At 41.5% G+C, this 24,962-nt stretch overlaps 1 protein-coding gene across 1 annotated transcript in view; it reads right to left on the reverse strand.

The window, feature by feature from the left end:
• MCPH1 (microcephalin 1) overlaps positions 1 to 24,962 on the reverse strand; it is a 246,742-nt gene that overhangs the window by 213,818 nt on the left and 7,962 nt on the right. The window contains 4 exon segments of the mRNA XM_017854315.1: positions 100 to 243; positions 3,009 to 3,123; positions 7,602 to 7,689; positions 24,669 to 24,787. Coding sequence (XP_017709804.1) covers positions 100 to 243; positions 3,009 to 3,123; positions 7,602 to 7,689; positions 24,669 to 24,787 — 466 coding nt within the window.

Here is a 24,962-nt window from a genome sequence, read left to right on the forward strand (position 1 = left end):
ATATATATATATATATCTAGGCAAAGAAAAAAAAAGCTTTCCACCATAATTTAATCACCTATTTGCATAATTTTCATTTTACAAATTGTAATTACTTACAGGTGGGGGAAAGATTTTCCCTTTTCTCCTTCATCTCTTGTAATCTCTTCTCCATTGCGCTGTGGTGACTACTATTAATTTTAATTATAGGACTATATGTTAATGAACCATTAGATTCAAATAAGAGAATAGGTACATCACCATCTGAAAACAAACAAAAAATCCACTTTAAGATCAAAATGCGCCTTCATACTTCAATATGACTCCTTTTAAGGAACAACCCCCAACACCCCGTTTTCCTTCTTCCCTTTCAACATCATTACCTACTTCTGCTAATATTCTACCCCCACCACCTCCACAGGCAGTGACGCTGCTGCTACAGCTGCTGGCTCACATCTGCTGAGCAACTGCCCTCACCAAGTACTGTGCTAAGAACAATATATGCATTAGTGCATCCAACATCAAACCCAAACCCCAACTAGTAACCCCACTTAAAAACAAAGACTGAGACACAGAAGGCAAAAGTTGCAAAGCTGGAATGCAATTTGGTTTCTGTTTCTTGTCCCAGCTTTCGGAAACTGCCCCCATGAACCATCGCTCCTACCCTCAACACACACTCACAGACTCAGACATGAACCTGACTGCATTAAGTGGGATCAGCATGGTCCCAGAACCATGAAATTATGAGCTCGTTTTGTGTGGGTGCAGTTGTGTTTTTTTCTAGAAGGCTACCTTGCATAAGCTCAAGGAGCCCTTCAGTACTTTCATACTCACTCCCAACAAAAAAATACCAAGAATCATTTAATATCTTCTCCTTTGCAACTCTTAAGCCTGAATAATCCTGACTGTAGTTCTGACAATATACAAATGTACATTAGTTGAATCATTAATACTTCATATGTATGGTTTTTAATTACGATACATATTTGGTCTAAGAAGAAAATTTTGTATCTATCATTACCATGTTGTCAAAATATTTTCAAATACACTGTCACTGACATAGGAAAGAAGGCCAAAGTGACAAAAGTATAAAGAACTATAGGAGAATGTGTAATATTGATATGAGGCTAGGAGAGGCCAGATCATAAAGGACCTAGTAAATTGGAGAATATGTTAAATACAGGATTTTATCCTGAATATTTTTCCTTGGGATGATACCAAGAAATTTTAAACCAGGAAGGGGATGTCCTTCTTATTTAAGGTTTTCATCATTGTGACTGCAGCACAGAGATGAACTGTAAGGACAGAGTGGAGGGCAGGGTAAGGAGTGGCTCCCGTGGTGCAGGAGGGATGATCCAGGCATCAGGGGAGAGAGCAGGGAAGGAGAAAACAGAAGTCAAACAACTAGTTCAGAAGCAGGGCCATGGTCTTGATGGGAGTTAGTGTCAGGAAGGACGAGATGTCAAGGACGATTGCGTGTTTCTGGCTTGAGCTTAAATGAAGACCAGACAGTTGGTGTGAAGGAAGGACGGACACACACCAGGAGAGGCAGCGGGAGGGCTGAGCATGAAATAAATGATGCAGGCCATGTTTCTGGAAAGTTATGTGGCAGCACTACGTAGGCTAACTGTTCTACCCAATTCTGTCGCATTATCATCACAGATTTAAAATAAATCTTGGTCGGGTGTGGTGGCTCACGCCTGTAATCCCAGCACTTTGGGAGGCTGAGGCAGGCAGATCACAAGGTCAAGAGTTTGAGATCATCCTGGCCAACATGGTGAAACCCCATTTCTACTAAAAATAAAAAAATTAGCTGGGTGTGGTGGTGCACGCCTGTAGTCCCAGCTACTTGGGAGGCTGAGGCAGGAAAATCGCTTGAACTGAGATCACACCACTGTACTTCAGCCTGGTGACAGAGCACGACTCCGTCTCAAAAAAATAAATAAATAAAATAAAATAAATCATGACAATTCTATTTGAATAATTTCAAAACACAGAATAGAGAATTTGTGACATAGTAACAGATTAAAACAAAGAAAACAAAAACTAGAGGAATTAATGCTTTCTATTTCTAGTGACCATAATTGCTTATCTGTAGCAATGGTGTGTCAGAATTAGGAGGAAATACTGAATTTAGAGGACAGTGAAAAAGGCAAAAGAGAAATACCAAAAACATACAAAGTATCTTAATGTTTCATAATATTCTTTTCTGTTGTTGTTTTTTTGAGACGGAGTCTTGCTCTGTCACCCAGGATGGAGAGCAGTGGTGCAACCCCGGCTCACTGCAAGCTCCGCCTTCTGGGTTCACACCATTCTCCTGCCTCAGTCTCCCGAGTAGCTGGGACTACAGGTGCCCGCCACCACGCTCAGCTAATTTTTTGTATTTTTAGTAGAGACAGGGTCTCACCGTGTTAGCCAGGATGGTCTCGATCTCCTGACCTCCTGATCCACCCGCCTCAGCGTCCCAAAGTGCTGGGATTACAGATGTGAGCCACTGTGCCCAGCCCATAATATTCTTATATATATATGAATATTACTTAAGAATATATACATAAGAATACATATATTTTTTCTAAGACATCTTGTTATAACACATAATATTCTAAAATATTTTTCCAAATCACTAAAAGAATGTATCATCTAAGATTTGCCTATTCTGGGTAACAAAACAAATTTTACCAATTAGGTAAAATACAAAGTTATATATAAAGAAGAAATAAATAGGTATTTATTTCAATAAGGCTTATTAGCCAAAGTTTGCTTTTCTTCTGAAATCATTCCTGAAAATAGAAAGTTCGACCACCTTGATGAATGGTTAAGACTGTGGTCGATTAGCTCAGCTGCATGGCTCTATTCTGGCTCCCAGTCAAGTCTCCCGCAGGCTCCTGACATTTTGTCTTCTCCTTCCTAGAGTAAAGCTACGACAGTCTCCATCAGCTCTCTCATCCTGAACACCACCAGTCATCATGCAAATTAAACAAGGTGTATGGACACAAATGCAAAGAACTGTATTGTATTTCTTAGCTTACCTAGACTTGTTTTTTGCCTTTGCAGCTCTTTAGCCATTTTCTCAAATTTCTTCTGAAATCTCTTATCATTTTCTGGTGTTTTAAAATTAAAATCTTTGGGCTGCATACATTTGCGCTGTGCAAAAGAACACAAAATTAATGCTGTATTGCAACTGCTTAAGACAGGAGAAAAGCCGTTTCGCATACATTTCTGATACCTTTTATAACATCAATAATAAAAACTTCTGAAAGAGGTGTTTCTTGCACTGTATGTGAATTGGCAATATTTATTTCTTTTTGTGCAAGTATAAAGAAAATGGACAGAATTTAAAAGACTGTATAAAAGGCTCTGTATTATGCTTTGTGAGACATTGTCATGATCCTAGTATTCTTAGTTTCCATGAAAGTTTTTAGCCAGTCTCTTTCGATTTTTTGCTATTGTTACCACCAAACCAGCCCAATCTAGTTCAACTTTGTGTATCAAAATGGTGAACTGTTTAATTGCCCTGGCCCCAGAGGTGGCAAGTTATGTCACTTGCGCATGCCCAGGTGAACCAAGCATGTAACCACAGGTGGAACCTAAGCATTTAGACCAAGGAACGGGGGCCAAATTAAGGAGTAAACACCTGATGGCATAATCTAGGATCCAATCAGATTGAGCCCTAGCATCACCTTGGGACACAACCCAGTCAGATGACACCTCCCAGCATCACCTCGCTGCAAGATCCAATCAGATCACACTTCGTTTTCTCTGCCTATGAAACTGCCTGAGCCCCCACCTCAGGGAGGCAGATTTGAGCATTTCCTTCTGTCTCCCTGCCAGGCAACTTGCAATAAAGCCTTTCTTTTCTCAAGAGCAAGTGGCATGATCTTGGACTCTATGTGGGTTGGGCAGCAAGCCCATTGCCTGCTTGGTAGCACTATTCTCACATCGTTCTTCCTGCAAGACCATGACGCAGTAAGAAAACAATTTTTGTTTTATAATTACCAAAGAAAAGAACCATTATTATTCTTGCCCTACTATCATTAAATCCCAGGAGCTCCAATCAGCCAGTAAAACCCCAAAACTATAACTACACTTACAAACACATGAAACCCCAGGTTGATATCCACGGGAAGGTCTTGGGTTAACTCTACTCTTACCATCTTCAGAGAGGGGAAATGTTTCCTTTGAAACACACCTCACAGTCCCAGCCTTACTCACATTCTCTTCTTGGAACTGCCCATTGACTTCTCATCTTTAGCCCGGCCATCAGCACAAATACACATACTGAACTTCACAACGATTTTACCTACTAACACTTTTATGCCTGACTTCTTTCTTACAGGACCCCAGGGAAATTTAAGTCATCTGTCTAGGTTCCTTGGTTTTCAGCTTGAAGCTGCCAGCCCAAACGCGCTTACATAAGGAGCTAGCTACCCATGTAAAAGTTAACTTCTTTTGCTTCAGCCTTACAGAAAGAACTTCTTTTAGCTAGTTAAGGCTAATGCCTATACTGAGATCTTGCTCTGTTAGTTATTCACTCATTTATTGACAAAAAACATGACTATATGTCTTGCAACCTAGAAAGATCCTTGTCATCATGGAGCTTGTATGCTGGTAAGGAATGACAGAAGATAAACATAATAAATAAGTAAATTGTATGTGTCTTGGGAGGTTCATTTCAACAGGCTTGGAACCGGCCTGCACTGCTCTCACTAAAGTACCTGCACTACACAAAATGTACTAATTAGGCAGTGGTGCTTTATAGCCATAGGTCCGGGAAGTTTGGGGACAACTGTGCCGGCCTGTCAACATTGTTTATGATTGGTGAGACAATGGATTTGCCTGGAGGCTCCGCCAGTGGGGCTGGTTCATATAGGCTCGGGGCCAGCAGTATACAAGAAGATGCTCCACCTTGTGCTCCCTGGTTCTCAGGTACTGTGCAGATTGGACACATTGTTATTTTGGGGTCCTGTGAATCTTCTCTAGCAACTGTATTCCATCAAACTGCCCACATTACTACAGTGTGTTAGGAGGAGCCAGTCAGCATTGCAGATGAAAAGAGACTCGCATAGTTGGCACAAGTGGGAAGGAATTGCTGGTACAAACAGGGGTGGCAGGATAGGTCTCACAGAGAAAGTAACATCTGCACAAAGCCATAGGGAGGCTGGAAAACGGGTCATGTGTATGGATTTTGGGGGAAGAATGTTCTAGACAGAGGGAACAGATAATGCAATGGCTCTGAAACAGAAACACGATTGGCATGCTTGAGGAACAGCAAGCTGGGCAGGCAGGCAGCAGGCAGGCAGCAGGCAGGCAGCAGGGTGAGGCAGAGGGTGAGGGGGGAGACAGATGCACAGAACCTCCTCAAAGACCCAAAAGAATAAGGCCTCAAGTCAGGTTTAATTTGCAATTACATTTGGAAAAGAGAAGGAAAGGGAAGGTTTTTAGACATGAAAATTAAAGTGGTAAAGTGTATGAGCAGTCATTAATGCTTCAGGTTAGGAAAAATTAAAAAGATTAGTAATATCCAATACTAGTCAGAGTATCAAGAAATAGGTTTTTGTTTTGTTTTGTTTTGGTTTGGTTTTTTTGAGAAAGAGCCTTGCTGTCGCCCAGGCTGGAGTGCAGTGGTGCGATCTGGGCTCACTGCAACCTCCACCTCCTGGGTTCAAGCGAGTCTCCTGCCTCAGCCTCCTGAGTAGCTGGGATTACAGGTGTGCACCACCAGGTCTGGCTAATTTTTGTATTTTTAGTAGAGACGGGGTTTTGCCATGTTGGCCAGGCTGGTCTCGAACTCGTGGCCTCAACTGATTTGCCAGCCTCGGCCTCCTGAAGTGCTGGGACTACAGGTGTGAGCCACTGTATCTGGCCAAGAAATAGGTCATCTTGTACATGATTGGTGGAACTGTTAAAATCAAAATGTGTATGTATTCTGACCCAGTAATTTTATCTCTAGATATCTGACTTGGAGAAATAAACTCAAATATGTGGCATAAGTAATATACTTAGCAAAAACTGACAGTGACTAAAAGTACATGAATACCGGAAAAACACAGTCACAATGTATAATGCAATACAGAAAACTGAGTAGAGTCAAAGCTGCTGACACGAAATGGTCAAAACTATATTGTTAACTGGGGAAAAGAAGACAACTCACCAGACGATACACGTAAGATAGCAGAGCCCCTTCATGTCAAGCATGCATGTGTGTGTACATGTGTGTAATGTACTGAAGAAATGCCACCCAGGATACTCATCAAATTGAAAGCTGCTTACTTTGAGGGAGGGCAATCAAAGAGATGTCTGTGTTTACTAAATGTTTTACAATGAAAATATGCATGTACTACTGATGTGTTTTTACAATAAACACTTGATTTTAGCATGTCACAGGGAGTCCAGAGACTGCTGAACACTTTTTCACTTATAATCAGGTAAGACTGAAGGAAGTTCATCCATCACTGCATGGGCAAACTATGGCCTGTCTGAGATGAAATGTAGTGGGGAAATATCATTTACTGTTTTCAGGAAATGTGAAGTCCACAGTTATTTCTCCTCTAGTCTAAAGGAAATGTAAAGTTCAGTTTGGAGACAGTCATCAAATCCTCCCTCTAACAGAGACTCTCATGTGAAAACAAACTGGCTGTGATGTTTCAGAGTAAACTCTCCTCAGATAAAGAAATCACAATTAGAAATAGAAAGCTGAAAAGGTTGTGGTTAAAATGTGAATTCGATCTCAAACGAAAGCAGTATCTTTAACTCTACAGTTTGCCCTCTGTATCTGCAAGTTCCAGATCTATGGATTCAACCAGTCAGGACTGGAAATATTCAAAAGACAAAAAAAATTAACACAAATTAAAAAAAATACAGTATAACAACTATTTACAAAGCAATCACATTGTATTAGGTATTTTAAGTAATACAGAGATTACTTAAAGTACATCGGAGAAGCCAGGTGCAGTGGCTCACGCCTGTAATCCCAATTGGGAGGCTGAGGCGGGAGAATCACTTGGGGCCAGGAGTTTGAGACTAGCTTGGGGAACACAGAAAGACCCCATCTCTACAAACAATTTTTTCTTCAGTATACAAGAGGATCTGTGTAGGTTACATGCAAATACTATGGCATTTTATATAGAGGACTGGAGCATCAGTGGATTTTGGTATCTGTGGGGGTCCTGGAACTGATCCTCTGTGGATACTGAAGGACAACTGTATTTGTACAGCAGATTTTCCTCATAAATGACTTTGCACACTTGGATGTACGTCCATCAGACTTTTGAGATTCTTCTTGCTAAACAGAATGCAGGTATTTTGACTATAGATATAACACATTTCATTCTGAAGTAATTACCAAAGCACCTAAACGTTTGCTTGTCTCTTGGCACCTTTTAGTTTTCCCATGGCCAACCACAGTCTCTTCCACTTCCTACAAACGCTATCAAAGAAGTCATAGGATAAAACAATCTCTGTAATTCACACAAAAAAAACGCTATGTGAAATGAATAATATCATCAATAGCATACTTAAGACAACTCTTGAACATATTTCTAGAAGTTTTATTTTCTAAAAATAAAAAATAAAAATGAATAAATTCCTAATTGCCATTATCTACATTGAAATCATGTACTTACTTTTTTTTTAATTAGGCTTGGTAAGTGTTCATTCGTATTAGCTGCAGGGAACAACGATTCATCAATGTGTGCTCCAGCTGTCCTGCATCTGTGTAATTAAATTAAGGTAGTCTAATGAGTATTTGTTTCTATTATACATTGACACAGCACTAAATCTGCACATGTATTAGCAATTTAAGAAATCCATACCTAGGTCATTTTAACAGACTTTAAAAAAATAAATACAACAGCAAATACAAAAGTCAGTATAAATCAAACTTCCCAAAATCATCTCTATCCGGTGTGTAAGTATAAGAGAAGCAAGAGGCAGGTAAAGGAAGTACAATTTTATGCAACAATTTTTGACTTGTAGCATACTTCAAAATTATTAGTGCACAGACTCATAAAGGTATAAGTAAATGCTATCAAATGGATCATTTAATAGTAAACAAGCCATAAAACAGACAATTTAGAGGTAGAAGGGATGTAAAGAAATTGAAGTCAGAGGACATCTCTTTCCTCCAAAATTAGGTTGTCCTTTTGTTTTGTTTTCTGTCCAGACACCACCACCATCAGCCCCAAGGCCTGGGTGTGCAACCAATGCTCCGCATTGCCAAGCCTCCTCCTCCTGCCCTGTGGACAGACCTGCCATTTCTCCTGTCCACCTTCGTATCTCTGGATTCCTGTGACCCTTATCCCTTCTTAGCATTTTGTCACTCAAGTCTAAATAATTATGATTTTCTAAATGATCTCCTGCCCTACTGTTTGTTTCTCCTCTACTAATTCACTCACACATTACGGAAATATTAACCTTAAATTTCTCCCCAACCCAGATAAAAACCTTCTGTCACTCCCATGTTTACAGCATATTCTCACTCATTTGCTGTTTAAGTGTTTTTATAATAAGGCCTCTATTCACCTCTCCAACTATCCCTCACAGGCCTATCACTGTTCAACATCTAACACACAGATATTTGAAAAAATAAAGTATACTGCAATAAAAAAACACATATCCATATTGATATAGAAATTTCTACAAAATATATTAGGAATGAAGGAAGTTTCAGAAATACGTGCCTCTATATAGTACAGTATGGTCTATGCAGTGTGGTAAGTAACACTAGGGTAGTGAATCTCATCCTGGTGTCCCTGACCCCCTTCTGAGGGTGTGCAAAGTCAATACTATCTTTATAACAACACTAACACGTGACTTTCTTTTCCTGTCTCACGTTATCTCCTCAGTATACGATGCAGTGGAGTTTTCAGAAGCAAAATGACATGTGCTATACACTGAATGCAGAGGCAGATATGGGAAGGCAACTGTCTTCTAATAAGCCAGGCATCAGAGAAATCTGCAAAAATGTACAAGTTTAAAAAAGAATACAGTGTAGTAATTGTAACCAGAGAAGTACAACCAGCAGAAAAGCAGCAAAAAGTTGCAAAATGAGTATGGTTCAGAGAAAGCTTCAGGTCAGAGATGATTACTAGACTCAACTCTGACAAGGAGGCAGATGTGAGAGGGCACAGATCTTCCATCTGGAAGCAGAGCACAGACTCAAGCACAGTGCAGCAAAGAGCGTGACATTTTTGGGAAAACATACGCCATTTGTATGACTGAGTGAATGAATGCAAGTTAGGAGACCAGCAACAAAAAAAGAATTCATGTGATTCCAAGGGTTGTACTTTCTAAGCTAATGAGCTTGGACCCCGTCCTGTGGGCGCTGGGGTATGAGGACAGGTGTGAGGGACGGGTCGTGGGCAGGTCACCGGTCCAGGACGAGGAGGCCAGTCAGGGACTACTGCAATAACTGAGGCAGGAGACGCTCAAGATTCAGTAAAGGCAGTTGGGGACTAAGATGGGGAGGGGGAATCCTTAACTGAATAATATTTAGACAATAAAATGGAAGGTTTTGACCTCTGGTTAAATCTGGTGGACTGAGCACATGCTTTTCTCTTGACCCCAAAACCCCAATAAAATGATAGTAAAGGAAAACAAAAGACATAAACCAACAAAAATAAAGAGTAGATAAGAGCTGTCTGGGGAACAGTAATCAAACAAATAAAAAAAAATTAAAAAGTAAAGGGAAACCCAAGCCTGGCAGCTGGGGTGGGAGAGGAGTCCATTTGGAGCTCAGAACCTGGAGCTCAGAACCGCTCGAGGGCAGGAGGCACAGGTGAAGCCAGAGCACTCAGGGGTGGGGCAGGGGGCAGAGGATAGCAGGCAAAGGGCAGAGGGTGGAGGGTGGAAGGCTGAAAAGAGGCAGCAACTCTCCTTGCCCGTGCCCACTCACTGCCACCCAGTGCCCAATGGGGGCACTGGGACCATGTTCAGGTAACTGGAGCCTGAGAAGCTCTGGACTCAAAGGACACCAGGCCAAGTTCAGGGAAAACAAAAAGCTTTCCCTGAAAGGAAATATATTCATGGTTCACTCTGAGATTCAGCCTAACACACAACTTCCACAGTCATCATGATGTAAACATAAACTACTGATTTAACCAAAATGTATCATGTACACTGCAATCAAGAATGGAAACAGCCTGCACATGAATGTGTCCATGCAAACAGCAGATGCGCGCATGTGGGAGTGGGATGCCCTGGGAGGGGCTGATTAAAAACGAAATTCTCACTTCCCTATCAGAAAGTCACTAGATAATATCTGAAACTGAAAAACCAAAACAGCAATACAGCCACAGTATTTAGAAATATGGAGGTCACTGAACAGGTTATCTGCAGAAGCAGCCACATGTGTGAAAGGAGCTGCCTCTGGGGAACAGGAATTGAGGGTGAAAAGGGTCAAGAAAGGGACCGTTGTTTCTCATGATAAGCCTTGTACTACTGGTTCTTCGTGAGTGAGTGTGCGCGCGCGTGTGCATACAATGGAACATGATTCCACCATAAAAAGAAATGCAATTCTAATACAGATGACGTGATGAACCTTGAAAACATTATGCTAAGAGAAAGAAGCCAGACATGAAGGTCGTATATTATATGATTCCGCTTATGTGAAATGTCCAGAAAAGGAAAATCCACAGAGAAGGAAAATCCACAGAGAAAGAAAGTAGACTAGTAGCTGCCTTGGCTGGCGGCAGAATGGGGAATAGGGCTAAGGGGTACAAGGTTTCATTTTGAGGTGATGAAAATGTTTTAAAATTGTGGTGACAGTTGCACAACTCTGTGAATACAGTCATATGCCGCATAACAACCTTTTGGTCAATGAGAGACCACATACACAACAGTGATCACATAAGATTATAATGGAGCTGAAAAATTCCGATCGCCTAGTGACATACTGATGTTCCTAACCCCGTGTAGGCCCAGGCTAATGTGTGGCTTTGTGTCCTAGTTTTTTTTTTTAAGTTTAAAAGTAAAATTAAAATTAAAAAATAGAAAAGCTGATAAAGCTGTAAGGTATTTTATACTGCTGTAAAATGTATTTTAAGGTGTTATTACAAAAGAGTCAAAAAATTTAAAAAGTTACAGTTTATCATGTAAAAAAGCTATAGTAAGGCCAAATTAAAAAAAAAAATACAGCATAGGCAAGGTGCGGTGGCTCACAACTGTAATCCCAACACTTTGGGAGGCCGAGGCGGGAGGTCAGGAGTTCAAGGCCATCCTGGCTAACATGGTGAAACCCCTTCTCTACTAAAAATGCAAAAATTAGCCAGGTGTGGTGGCACGCGCCTATAATCCCAGCTACTCAGGAGGATGAGTCAGGAGAATCGCTTGAACCTGGGAGGTGGAGGCTGCAGTGACCCAAGATCGCGCCACTGCACTCCAGCCTGGGCAACAGAGCGAGACTCCATTTCAAAAAAAAAATACAGTATAATAACTATTTACATAGTACTCGTATTAGGTATTATAAATAACCTAGGGGTTGTTTTTTCCCCTCCCACCACACGTAACAGAGAGATAGGTTACATACTTATGGGAGGAGCCAGGTGCAATAGCTCCTGTGTGCAATCCCAACATTTTGGGAGGCAGAGGGAGGAGGACTGTTTGAGGTCAGGAGTTGGAGACTAGCTGGGGCAATGTAGCAAGACTGCCATCTCTACAAAAATAAATAAATAAATAAATAAATAAACAAACAAACAAACAAATAATTAGCCAGTCATAGTGGCACACACCTGTAGTCCCAGCTCCTCAGGAAGCTGAGGGCAGAAGGATTGCTTGAGCCTAGGAGGTTGAGGCTACAGTGAGCCATAATTGTGCCACTGCACTCCAGCCTGGGAGACACAAAGCAAGACCTTGTCTCTAAAAAAAGTTATAGTATCAGTTAATACAGTTGCTCCAAAAAATATACATCCAGTGTAACCTAAGTGTATGACATGTATAAAGTCCATAGTAGTGTACAGTAGTAATGCCCTAGGCCTTCACATTCGCTCACCACTCACTCAACGACCCAACCACAGCAATTTCCAGTCTAGCAAGCTCCATCCATAGTAAACGCCCTATATAGGTGTACCATATTTTATCTTTTATGCCATATTTTTACTGTACCTTTTCTATGTTTAAATATTTCAGAGACACAAATACTTACCACTGTCTTACAACTGCATATGCCATAGAGGTTTGTGCCTAGGAGCAATAGGTTGTGCCACAGAGCCTAGGTATGCAGTAGCTATGTCATGCAGGTGTGTGTAAACACACACTATGATGTCTGCACAACAACAAAATCACCTACCTATTCATTTCTCAGAAGGCATCCCTGTCGTTAAGCAATACCTAACTGTATATTTAAAACCAATGAATTGTACACTTTAATTGGGCAAATTGTGTAGCATGCGAATCAGATCTTTAAAACAATGTTGGGGCCGGGCGCGGTGGCTCAAGCCTGTAATCCCAGCACTTTGGGAGGCTGAGACGGGCAAATCATGAGGTCAGGAGATCGAGACCATCCTGGCTAACACGGTGAAACCCCGTCTCTACTAAAAAATACAAAAAACTAGCCGGGCGAGGTGGCGGGTGCCTGTAGTCCCAGCTACTCGGGAGGCTGAGGCAGGAGAATGGCGGGAACCTGGGAGGCGGAGCTTGCAGTGAGCTGAGATCCGGCCACTGCACTCCAGCCTGGGGCGACAGAGCGAGACTCTGTCTCAAAAAAAAAAAAAAAAAAAAAAAAGTTGGAAAAAAAAAAGAGACACCACTACACATCCGCTCGAATGGCTAAAATTCAAAAGATGGATAAATTACAAGTATTGGTGAAGACGTGGAGCGAATGGAACCCTCACACTGCTGGTGGGAATATACAGTGCCATAACCACCTTGGAAAAGTTTGGGTAATGACCCAAGAGAAATGAAAGCATACAAAGACACAAACGTAAATGTCCATTGTAACTTTATTCATAACAACCTAAAATGGAAAACGAGCCCAATTTCCATCAACTGGTGGCACCGTGCTACATGCCTGCAATAGAATACTACTCAGCTATAAAAGAAAATGAAACCACTGCTATACACAACATGGACAAATAGCAAAAACATCACCTTCGGTGAAAGAAGTCTGGCACAAAATAGTACACACTGGATGAGTCCACTGATCTGAAGCCACAGAACTGGTAACACTAATCTTTAATGACAGAAACCAAATCTGTGGCTGCCCTGGGGTGGGAGGAGGGGGCAGGGAGGCCGACAGCAAATGAACATGAGGGAGATTTAGGGGTGATGAAAATGCTCTATATTTTGGTTGTGGTGGTGACACAGGTATACACATTTGCCAAAACTCCGTGAATGTACACTTAAAATGGGTCCATTTTATTTTATGTAAATGTTTTTATAAAGCTGATTTTAAAAAACAAACCAACTATCTGAGCCTACAATAATGGGGTGAGCAGAATGCTGTATCCAATAAAAGTGATGGGAAAGGGAGGCAGGGTGGAAGAGAACGAGGAAGGAAATGTTTTGAGGTGTGCTTCTTTTAAAAGTCCCCTTAATTACCAATTTTAAGCACGAGAAGTTTTTAGCAGCTTCTTCTTAAGCAAAATGTCACCGATTTACCACTATTGTGAGTAAGGGAACAGCAAAAGGGGGCTGGCTGAGATGCATCTGGATGAAAGACGTGGAGGAGACCTTAGATAACCGTGTTATCAAATACACAGTATTAAAATCACCACCATCAACAGAGCAAAGGTCAGCCAGTTCATGAGAAGCCTCAAACCAACCGTGCTGGAAAATCCACTACCATTGCCTCCTATTGCACAACACAGACAACCGAGGAGTACAGAAGATCATTTGCCAAAGTTTACAAAAACCAGTAAGTATCCTTTAAGTTAGCAGTTTAAGGAAGGGCTTGATTCAACCCAGTAAAATGTGTGCCTGGCATAGATTATACAGTTGTGGGACGTGTGTTCTGTTGCCTTTGAGGTAAGCTTCCCAACTGCATATCCTTTAGAGTGATAAGATGTAAGGTGCACCGAGATGCTCTCCCTGAATTTCATCCACCTGGGTGTAACCAGCATCACTCACTATGAAGAAGTAAGTGGCACTTACTGCGGGTAATGCCATTCTGCATGCCAACAGCTATGCTTTAGCACATGTGGTAACACACTAAAGCTGCTACACTGAAACCCACGTTTACCAGGGGTCCAACCAAAATCTACTGAACAGACAAAAAACCTTCCAATTAGATTTCTATTTTTCTTCAGAAATGTAAAATGATAACATTATCCTACCATCTAGTGGTCAAAACGAAAAGTGTTTCAAGAGATGCCTCTAAACAGAGAACCAACTATTTGACTTGCTGCTGCCTCAGAGCCAGCAGAAATCAAAGCAGCAACATTCTCCCCGGGAAGCTCTGCTCTGATGAGCTTGTTCTCCCCAGAGAGCCAATTCACTCCAGCACTTCCCACAGCACACCTGCTAGGTGGGCCAGGAACCACCGACTCCCATTCTACCCTTAGGACAACCCCTTGTCTTCACCTGGGCCAATCCTGCAGCCTTTTTACTACTCTGGTGCCAAACTGCCCAGCACCAGTATCTTATTCCCTAGGCCCAGTCAATAAGTCAATTCAGGAAAAGTACATTAATCTTTTATGTAGACGGCACTGTGTTAGTGAAGCAAAAAAGTGAATCATATCTTTTTGAAGATTCCAGCCACCAAGCACACAATCCTTCATGCGTATCCCTGCCACACAAGGAAGAAAACAGAAGACTCAGAGAAGTCTGCACAATAGTGCTCTGCCGGCAGAGAGAACACTTCTGTGGTCCAGCACTGGAACAACAGTAGCAAGTTAACTCAGGAGCTGCTGGAGGAACCTAGAGCCCAGCAGTTGAGTAATTCGCCCAGTCCTAAATGGCTCATCCACTGTTACACACTGATGTGACATGAGGAGGACACATCAGACCGTCCCAAACTGAGGGACGTTCCTATCACTGGTCAGTGACCTTCAACAGTGTCAAAGTCACAGAAGCCAGTGAAAGACTAAGGAACGGCTGCAGGGTGAGAAGGCTGAGGAGGTGAGAAGTGGAGCTGGCCGCCGGTAGGATAGGAATGGAGTCTGAGGATTCTGGGAGGAAAGGAGCTGTGGTAAGCCCCTCATGTCGGCTTGTGTTGTGCTTATGTGGGAATATATCCTTGTTTCTAGCAAACACTAAATGCAGGGGGTGATGGCGTTCAGTCAGCAACCAACTCTCAGCCTAGCAAGGACAAAGCCTGTGGACCATATTCCCAACCTAGCTGTTAGTTTGCAATTGTTTAAAAATGATAAACTTTCGTCAACAGAACTTAGAGTGGGGGCCAAGCTGACCTTTATTTCACCTTTATTTATTCTTTCTTTAAGGTAAAAATTTCTATGTCCAAAGGAAATGTCAGAATTTTATCAATTGTCATCTGATCTTAAAATGAACACTCCCAGAAGGAACCCAACAGAATGGGATTCTAGTGACACCTAGTGACCTTACGAAGTTAATGTTCACATTTTCAGTGGAAACCATGAGCTACTGCATTGGAAAGGCAGGCAGGCAGTTCACCAAGAAAGAACAGACGTGACATAAAACATGCAGGTCAGTTTGGCTCTTATCTCCATGTTCTGTTGAAGAAAATTCAAGCTCACTAAAAATCAGAGAAATGCAAATAAAAACAGTATTATTTTTCTTCTACTAATTAGAAAACATTAAAAGAACTGATAACTCACAATATAAGCAAAGGTATTGGGAAACAGGTATTCTTTGATAATTGCAGAAAGAATGGAAACCAGTACACTTCTTCCAGAAGGTAATTTGGCAGCATCTATCATATTTAAATATGTAAACTCTCTGAACTGAATAGCCCACTTTTGGGATTTACATCTATGGAAAGATTTATCATCTGCAAAAAGGTAATATATACAGAAGCTCAATGCTCTAATATTTCTAATTAAAATAAAGAACTAAGAAATGAAAAACTTCAATCATCAATAGGACACTGGTTACAAAAATTACTGGACAGCTACTACAAAAGATTCTTACATATATAAAGTGGGACGTATCTGCATGTACAGACAGGAAAAGAATGTCCTGTAATAAAAAGTTAACTAAAGAAGTATATAGGGTGGGCGCAGTGGCTCATGCCTGTAATCCCAGCACTTTGGGAGGCCGAGGCGGGCAGATCACGAGGTCAGCAGATCGAGGCCATCCTGGCTAACCCAGTGGAAACCCGTCTCTACTAAAAACAAAAAATTAGCCGGGCGTGGTGGCGGTGCCTGTAGTCCCAGCTACTCGGGAGGCTGAGGCAGGAGAATGGTGTGAACTCGGGAGGCAGAGCTTGCAGTGAGCCGAGATTGCACCACTGCGCTCCAGCCTGGGCGACAGAGCAAGACTCCGTCAGAAAGAAAGAAAGAAAAAGAAAGAAAGAAAGAAAGAAAGAAAAAGAAAGAAAGAAAGAAAAAGAAAGAGAGAGAGAGAGCGAAAGAGAGAAAGAGAGAAAGAAAGAAAGAAGGAAAGAAGGAAGGAAAGAAGGAAAGAAAGGAAGGAAGTAAAGGAAGGAAGTGAAGAAGGAAGGAAGGAAGGAAAGAAAGAAAGAGAGAGAGAGAAAAAAAGAAAGAAAGAAAGAAAAGAAAAGAAAAAAATATATATATATAAATTAGCCAGGCATGGTGGTGCATATCTATAGCCCCAGCTACTCGGGAGGCTGAGGCAGGAGAATTGCTTAAATCCAGGAGGCGGAGGTTGCAGTGAGCCAAGATCATGCCACTGCACTCCAGTCTGGGCAAGAGAGTGAGACTCAGTCTCCAGGGGAAAAAAAAAAAGGTTTGTTTTTGTATAATGAAGTTACAAGTATTACAGAGTCTGCATGAGCCCCTTGAGAAAGAGGCTGGGGTTGGTGGCAGAAATAGAGAGAGAAAGGGGATAAAGAATGACAGGAGGGAGAGTCAGGGGCTGGGCCAGCAAAGCAGAGCAAGAATCCCTAAGTCTCAGAAGAAAACACTATCAGTGATATCAGTGATTACCCCCAATGCAGGATTAGCCGAGAGGCCCTATTTAGTTACAGAAATGCCTACTATTTTAATTTTTGCCCATGCATCTCTATTTACTTCAAGCTTCTAGTAAAGGTCTCTGTTTCTGCACTCTCCCCTCCACATTTCTATTCAACTTTTAAAATGCAGTTTTTTTCAAGTCATTTTCCCCATGATATTTTCTCTAGTATCTCTATGCCACTTAACTAAATTTGCCTTTGTTCATAATTTGTTAGAACAAATATTTACTGAGCATCTACTATGAGCCAGATGTATGTTAGATGCTTACTGGAAACACAACCATAAATAAGACAGACGTGTAGCTGCTCTTAGAGTCTACATTACAATAGAAAGACCAAATGCATGATTAGATACACAGACAGATAAAGCAGTCAAATGAGCAAAATAAGTTTTAATAGCACACACAGGAAAAAAGGAGTTGAGATAGAGAATAACAAAGAGGGCTTGAACTGTGAACTGGGGACAGAGGAAGCTCTTCTGATAAAGTGACCTTGCAATGCAACATGTATAAAGGAGCTGACTACAAAACTCGGTTTAGAATCAGGAAGAGGGGGCAGAGTTCTCAGCACAGGCCAAGAACTAAAGGCAGAAAAGAGTGTGGCCTTGGGGACCTGGAAGCCCAGAGCATTTGGAAGATGCAAACAAGGGAGAGGGGAGCAGCTGACATTGGAAGGGAAGGGGACCATCATGCAGCACACTGGACCTGGGTCAGCAAACTTCTGCAAAGGGGCAAGTAGTGAATGTCTGAGGCTTCGTGGGCCATAAGGTCTCTGCCACAGGATCGAAATCTACAGGTGTAGTACAGAGGCAGCCACTGACTACATCGTCAGATGAACATGGCTGTGTTCCAATAAAACGTTATTTATGGATACTAAAATTGAATTTTATATAATGTAAATATCATGAAATAGTAAACATTTGAATTTTCTTCTTGTAACTTAAAAACCATTCTTAGCTCATGGGCCATTAAAAAATAAACAGGATGGCAGGGTGGATTTGGCCGGGGGATGACAGTTTGCCATTCCCTACTATAGACCACTGAATTCTAAGCCATTTTATCAGAAGGATAAAGTTAATTTACGTGTTAAAGTGTTGCAAGTAGTTAAGCCCTGCAGGAGAGGGCTCTACCACCCACCAGGAATGTCGGGTGATAGCTCAACAATGATCGCATTGCTCTCTAAAAGTGATAAATTGGTAGCCAGAGCCAGGGAGAGGCCATTTCCTGACAGTCCACACCTGTTGCACCAAAGTGTTAATTGAATGCAGATACCAGGAAGAGGCCATTTCCTGGGCATGCACATTAAGAGACAAAATGGTGGAGAAAAGGGAAGAAAACCTCAGATGGGCACCCATTACCACTTCCTAAACAAACTGCCTGCGCTCAATTCCCACACTGTGCATGCGGGCAGCCCACTCTAAGGGAAGAACTGTGGGAAAGGGTGAGCCTATACATTCCAGGATCAAGGTTAAACATCAAATTTGACCTCCGTGCCTGCTTGGGACTCTTCCAAGTGTACTTTCCTTTCGTTCTGTTCTGAAGCCTTTTAAACAAACTTCTGCTCCTGCTCTGACACTTGCTTTGGTCTCTTCTTCTGCCTTATGCCCCTCCGTGGAATTATTTCTTCTGAGGAGGTAAGAACCAAAGTTGCTGCAAACCCATACGGATTTGCTGCCAGTAACTTGGATACCTTCCACTGGTAACAAAAGGGGTTACATTTACTGATGTATAAGAAGCAAAATGAAACAGACAGGCAGGAGGCTGCTACAGTAACTGAAGCAAGACAGGATCGTTGTCTGGACTGTGAGTAACAGCAGAGATAAAGATCTATGAGCGATCTATTTTGAGATAAAAATCAATAAGCCATTTCAATGGACTCCATAAGAGGAGGAGGTAGAGAAAACAATGATGGCTGCCTGATACTGAGTGTTCCCCCATTCCCTCCCCCCAAAAAAAAGCAGAAAAAAAAAAAAGAAACTTAAATAAAAGACACATATGACCTACATTCTCACCGATATGGAGATAACAGCACAAATTCAGATGACCTATAAGTAGAAAAATAATCCAAATTCCAACACAGCTGCAAGTCTATGGATGCAGAAAGTCGGGGAGAATAGGCTTACGACTCCATAAAAAGTAGCACAGCCTGGAGGACTTACATGAAGCACAGGTAACAAAGTCTCAGAAAGAGGACGCCCAGCACAACTGCCACAATGCAGAACCCATGCAGCTCACAGTACCCGCTCCAGGGAAGGGGCCTGAAATGGAGCAAGACTAGGACAGGCAGGCTCTGAAAAGCATCAGTTCTGGGGGGAGTAGCAGCCCTTGAACCAACGGCAGTGAAAAAAAGAAGAAACTAACAGAAAAACATTGAAGGATCCTACGGAAACAAAAGGCAAACGAGACACACGAGCCCCTCTCTTCTCCCTCCATCACAAGCATCACCTATAAAAGAAACTACGAAAGACAGCAGAACTGACAGAAGAGGATGCCCTGGCCACACACCCAGCCTATACAATGAATGGAAATAGAAAAGACTACATCCATCTAAAAAATCTATTTTAAAAAAACAAAGAAAAAGCAAATCATTTCAGCTGAGGAAAACCCATTACACACCCTAAAATAAAAGCAAACACAAAACTGAAGACTATAACAAAACCCTTGAACTTGAATCAAATATTGTCAGCTGGGTGCAGTAGCTCACACCAGGAATCCCAGCACTTTGAGAGGCTGGAGTGAGTGGATCACTTGAGCCCAGCCTGGGCTACATAGTGAGATCCCATCTCTATAAAAAAAATTCTTTCTTTAAGGCCAGCGGGCCGTGGGTGGGCTCACGCCTATAATCCCGCACTCGTTGGGGGGGAGGCCAAAGGCAGGTGGTATCATTTGGAGGGTCAGGGGAAGATCAAGACCATCCGAGCTACACAGTAAAACCCCATCCTTACTAAAATAAAAAAAAAAAAAAAAAAAAAAAAATTAGCCGGGCATGGTGTGGGCACCTGTAGTCAGCTACTCGGAGGCTGAAGCAGCTGGGAGAATGGCATGACTGGTGAGCGGAGCTTGCAGTGGAGCCGAGATTGTGCCACTGCACTAGACCACAGAGCAAGACTCCATCTCAAAAAGAAAAAAGAAAAAAAAAATTTTAATGGCTGGGCATGGTGGCACATGCCTACAGTCCCAGTCACTCAGGAGGGCTGGGGTGAGAGGACTGAGTGAGCCTTAGAGGTCCAGGCTACAGTAAGCTGCAACTGAGTCACTGCATTCCAGTCTGGGCAACAGAGCAAGACCCTGTCTCCAAAAACCCCAAAAACAGAGCAAGACCCTGTCTTCAAAAAAACAAAAGCAAACACTGTCAAATGAGTATTTGGGGTAAAAATGTGTGTGTGTGTGTGTGTGTGTGTGTGTGTGTGTGTGTGTGTGTATAAAAGGGTCAAAGTGGCTGAAATAAAAGCTAAGCAGGCCCAATGTAAACATTATTGGACTCCCAGAAGAAAAGCAAAACAATGAAACAGAATATTTGAATCTATAATCCAAGAAACTTTTGCAGAAATACAGACCTGAATCTGTTGAAAAGGTCAAGCCAGAACTGGAATGATCAATCCAAAACCTATTACAGTAAAGCAATGAGTCTTAAAAAAAAAAAAAAAAAAATCCTGGCCAGGCACTGTGGCTCACGCCTATAATCCCAGTACTTTGGGAGGCTGAGGCGGGCAGATCACGAGGTCAGAAGATCGAGACCATCCTGGCCAACATGGTGAAACCCCCATCTCCACTAAAAATACAAAAATTAGCTGGGTGTGGTGGCACGTGCCTGTGATCCCAGCTACTCGGGAGGCTGAGGCAGGAGAATTGCTGAACCAGGGAGTCGGAGGTTGCAGTGAGCACAGATCGCGACACTGCACTCCAGCCTGGCAACAGAGCAAGACTCCGTCTCAAAAAAATAAAAAATAAAATAAAATAAAAAATATCCTTAAGGAGTCTCCAGGCAAAAAGGTCAAATAATTTTGAAGGGAAGAAGAATTAGACTGGCATCAGATGCTTCAAAAATAACATACTAAGTTCCATTTCTGTTTATTCCTAACAAACCAATATACAAATATAGGTGAACTATAAGCTATACGTCCTGGAAATACAGGAAAAATAAAATAAAACAAACCAACGATGTGAAAGCTTTGAAAGCTTGAGGGAAAAAAAAGAAAAAGAAAGAAGAGATAAATTTTAAAAGGAAGCAAAAGACTCTGGGCATCCCCACATTTTCTGTCTGTCCCCTAAAGGCAGCCACAGTCTCTGTGGGAGGTGGTGTGGCGTGGCAGGCACTCAAGCAGAAGCTCCGGCCTCCTTTCTCGCTGAAGAGACCAGACGAAGGAGACTGGGCACCTACGGCCACCAGAGAAATGAGGTAAGGACTCAGGAAGTAAGAGAACCAGAGGAGAAACCCCAAATTCTCAGTATGGAAGTTCAAGTCTCTGGCTGACCCCCGAACAACATGTGTTTGAGGTAAACAAATCAGCTTGCACCTGAGGCTCAAAGAGCCCATCTAAGCAACTGCCCACATAATGACAGTGTGCATTTAACTTTAATGACAAGTCAACTGCTTGCTAAAACAAAAACATCATGCTCTTTGCCACAATACAAAAGAATCCGGAGTCTACATAGTATTTACAATGTGCAAAATACAAGCTCAAATTATTTGCCATACGGAGAGCCAGAAAAATGTGACACACTATCAAAGAAAAACAAAAACAAAACAGATGCCAACCTCAAAAGTATCAGACAAGGTCATTAAGACAACTATTTATAACTATACTCATCGAGGTAACAGAAAATACATTCATAACAAAAGGCAGGAAAAGCAAAGATGAGAAATCTCACATGAAAATGAAATTTTAAAATGTACACAAAACCAAGTAGAAATGTTAGAAATCAAAAATATCTGAAATAAAAGTACTAAGTAGCAGAATGGATTTGATGGAGAAAAACGTCAATGAACTTGAAAACAGATCAACCTGGGAAGAAAAAAAAAAATGACAACAATAATGAACAAGAAGGAGAGCACTACGGACAAATGCAAACATTTAAAAGGTATATTACATAGAAAGGACTGGCAAACTACCTGACTTACTGCCAGACTTGTAAGTAAAGTTTGCTGTCACACAGACACAGGCATTTGTTTACTTAATTTCTATTACTCCTTTCACACCACAAGAGAGCTGAGCTGTTGAGACCACATGGCCCGCAAAGCCTAAAATATTTACTATCTGTCCCTTCACAGAAAACTTTACCAATCCCTGGTATATAGCTAATTCGAAAAAGACATACAGCTAATCAGAAAAAAGGAGGAGGAAATGTGGCAGAAAAGAGAGATGAAGAAATAATGGCCAAAAATGAATTATATGTAGAAACACAGATAAGTACACATTCAACAAGTTCTGTAAAATCTAAACAAAATAAATTTTATAAAACCATATCCAGACACTTAAATTTCTGAAAGTGAAAGATAATGAGAAAATATTGACAAAAGTCGGAGAAGGACACCTTACTCTTGTTTTTCCCCCACTCTTGTTGCCCAGGCTGAAGTGCAATGGCGTGGTCTTGGCTCACTGCAACCTCTGTCTCCCAGGTTCAAGTGATTCTCCTGTCTCAACCTCCCGAGTAGCTGGGACTGCGGGCACATGCCACCACACCTGGCTCATTTTTGTATTTTTAATCGAGATAGGGTTTCACCATATTGATCAGGCTCATCTCAAACTCCTGACCTCAGGTGATCCACCCCCCTCGGCCTCCCAAAGTGCTGGAATTTCAGTTGTGAGCCACAGCACCCGGCCTGTTCCAACAATTAAAAAGGAAAGATGACAACATATATAACATGATCAAGTAGGATTTATCCTAGGACTGCAAGGTTGATTCACCATACAAAATCCCTCAATTACACCACATTAATATAAAGAAGGACAAAAATCACACGATGATCAATCATGCAGAAAAACATTTGACAACAATATCTAACTTTCTTTAATAATAAGAAACAAACAAACAACCTGGAATAGAAGGGAATGTCCTCAGCCTGATAAAGGACATTTACACAAACCACAGTTACCATCATACTAAATAATGAAATACTGAAAGCTTTTCTCCAAAGAGAAAAGAGCAACAAGACAAGGATGTCTATTCTCACCACTTCTATTCAACACTGTGCTGGACGTTCTGGCCAGAACAAATAGGTAAAATAAAATAAAATAAAATAAATGAAATGCAGCCAGACTAGAAATGAAGAAGTAAATCTATCTCAATTTACAAAATTGTACAACATTGCATATAGAAAATCCTAAGGAACCCACAAATATAATTTAGAACTAATAAACAAGTTCAGCAAATTTGCAGGGTATAAAATCAATATACAAAAATCACCTGCATTTCTATACACTAACAGCTAACAACTTAAAAAAAATTAAGAAAACAATTTCATTCACATGAAAATGAACAAAAAAGTCAGGAATAAATTTAACCCAGGGGGTATAAAACTTGTACACTGAAAACTAGAAAGTATCACTGAAGGAAATTTGAGACATGAAAAAGAAACACATCCCATTTTCATGGACTAGAAGATTAAATATTATAAACACACCAACACTTCCCTAATTAGAGATTCGATACAATGCTACCAAATCCCAGCTACCTTTTTTGTTTTTGAATAAGCTGATCATAAAATTCATATAGAAATGCAAGGAACCCAAACAAGACAGCCAAACAATCTCAGCAAGGAACCCAAATCAAAATAGCCAAACAATCTTGAAAATGAAAAACAAAGTTACAGGACTCATACTCCCCAATTTCAAAACTTACTACAAATTCACTGTAATCAAAACTGTGTGCGCCATGCACGGTGGCTCACGCCTGTAATCCTAGCACTTTGGGAGGCTGAGGCAGGTGGATCACCTGAGGTCAGAAGTTTGAGACCAGCCTGGCCAACATGACGAAATCCCGTCTCTACTAAAAATACAAAAATTAGCCAGGCATGGTGCTGCGTGCCTGTAATCCCAGCTACTCGGGAGGCTAAGGCAGGAGAATCACTTGAGCCCAAGAGGCGAAGGTTGAGATGAATCCCAGCTACTTGGGAGGCTGAGGCATAAGAATGACTTGAGCCTAGGAGGCAGAGGCTGCAGTGACCCAAGATCTAGCCACTGCACTCCAGCCTCAATGACAGAGCAAGACTTGGTGTCAAGGAAGAAAAAAAAGAAGATACCAACCCTGTGGACACCTTGATATTGGACTTCTGGCCTCCAGATTGTGAGAAAGTCCATTTCTGTTGTTCAAGCTACCCAGTCTGTGGTCCTTTGTTACAGCAGCACTCACTGACTAACACAATCTGCTTCATCACATTCCCTCGTTTCCTAAGTCTGCCTTGCATACCCAGCTTCAGGACCTGCAGGCTCCTTCTCCCCCTAGGCAGAGTTAGGTATTATAGTACGCCCATTTTTGAACTACAGACATTGAGGTTGGAGGATGTCAAATTACTTGGTGAGGTAAGAGGCAGAGAAAAGATGAAAATCAAACTTTATCTGGTTCTGCGATCTGTGCAAAATATCTCCACACATTTTAATACTAGATACTTAAGGAAAAAAAGTAAGAGAGAAGCGGCTTACTTTTCAACCCAGAGGACTGAAACGAGCTTTATGCCTCTCTTCTGAGCTTTGTCCCAAGTGCTCTGGTAGCCATCTTTGAAGATAACGTGAGTTACTTGTTTGTTAAAAGTTTTTGAAACCTGTAGACAAAATGCAGAAAACAAAATGTACATTACTGTTCATTCACAACTTCTTAAGTACAATTGATCAAAAAACCTCTACCCCAGCAATTCTGTTTCTCAGAATCTGACAGAGAAACACTCGAAGGAATGCATAACGCTGCTTAAAACATATCTGTTCCAGTTAGAACAGTGA

The sequence above is a fragment of the Rhinopithecus bieti genome, unplaced genomic scaffold (assembly GCF_001698545.2).
Source record: "Rhinopithecus bieti isolate Rb0 unplaced genomic scaffold, ASM169854v2 scaffold_39273, whole genome shotgun sequence".
Lineage (NCBI taxonomy): Eukaryota > Metazoa > Chordata > Mammalia > Primates > Cercopithecidae > Rhinopithecus > Rhinopithecus bieti.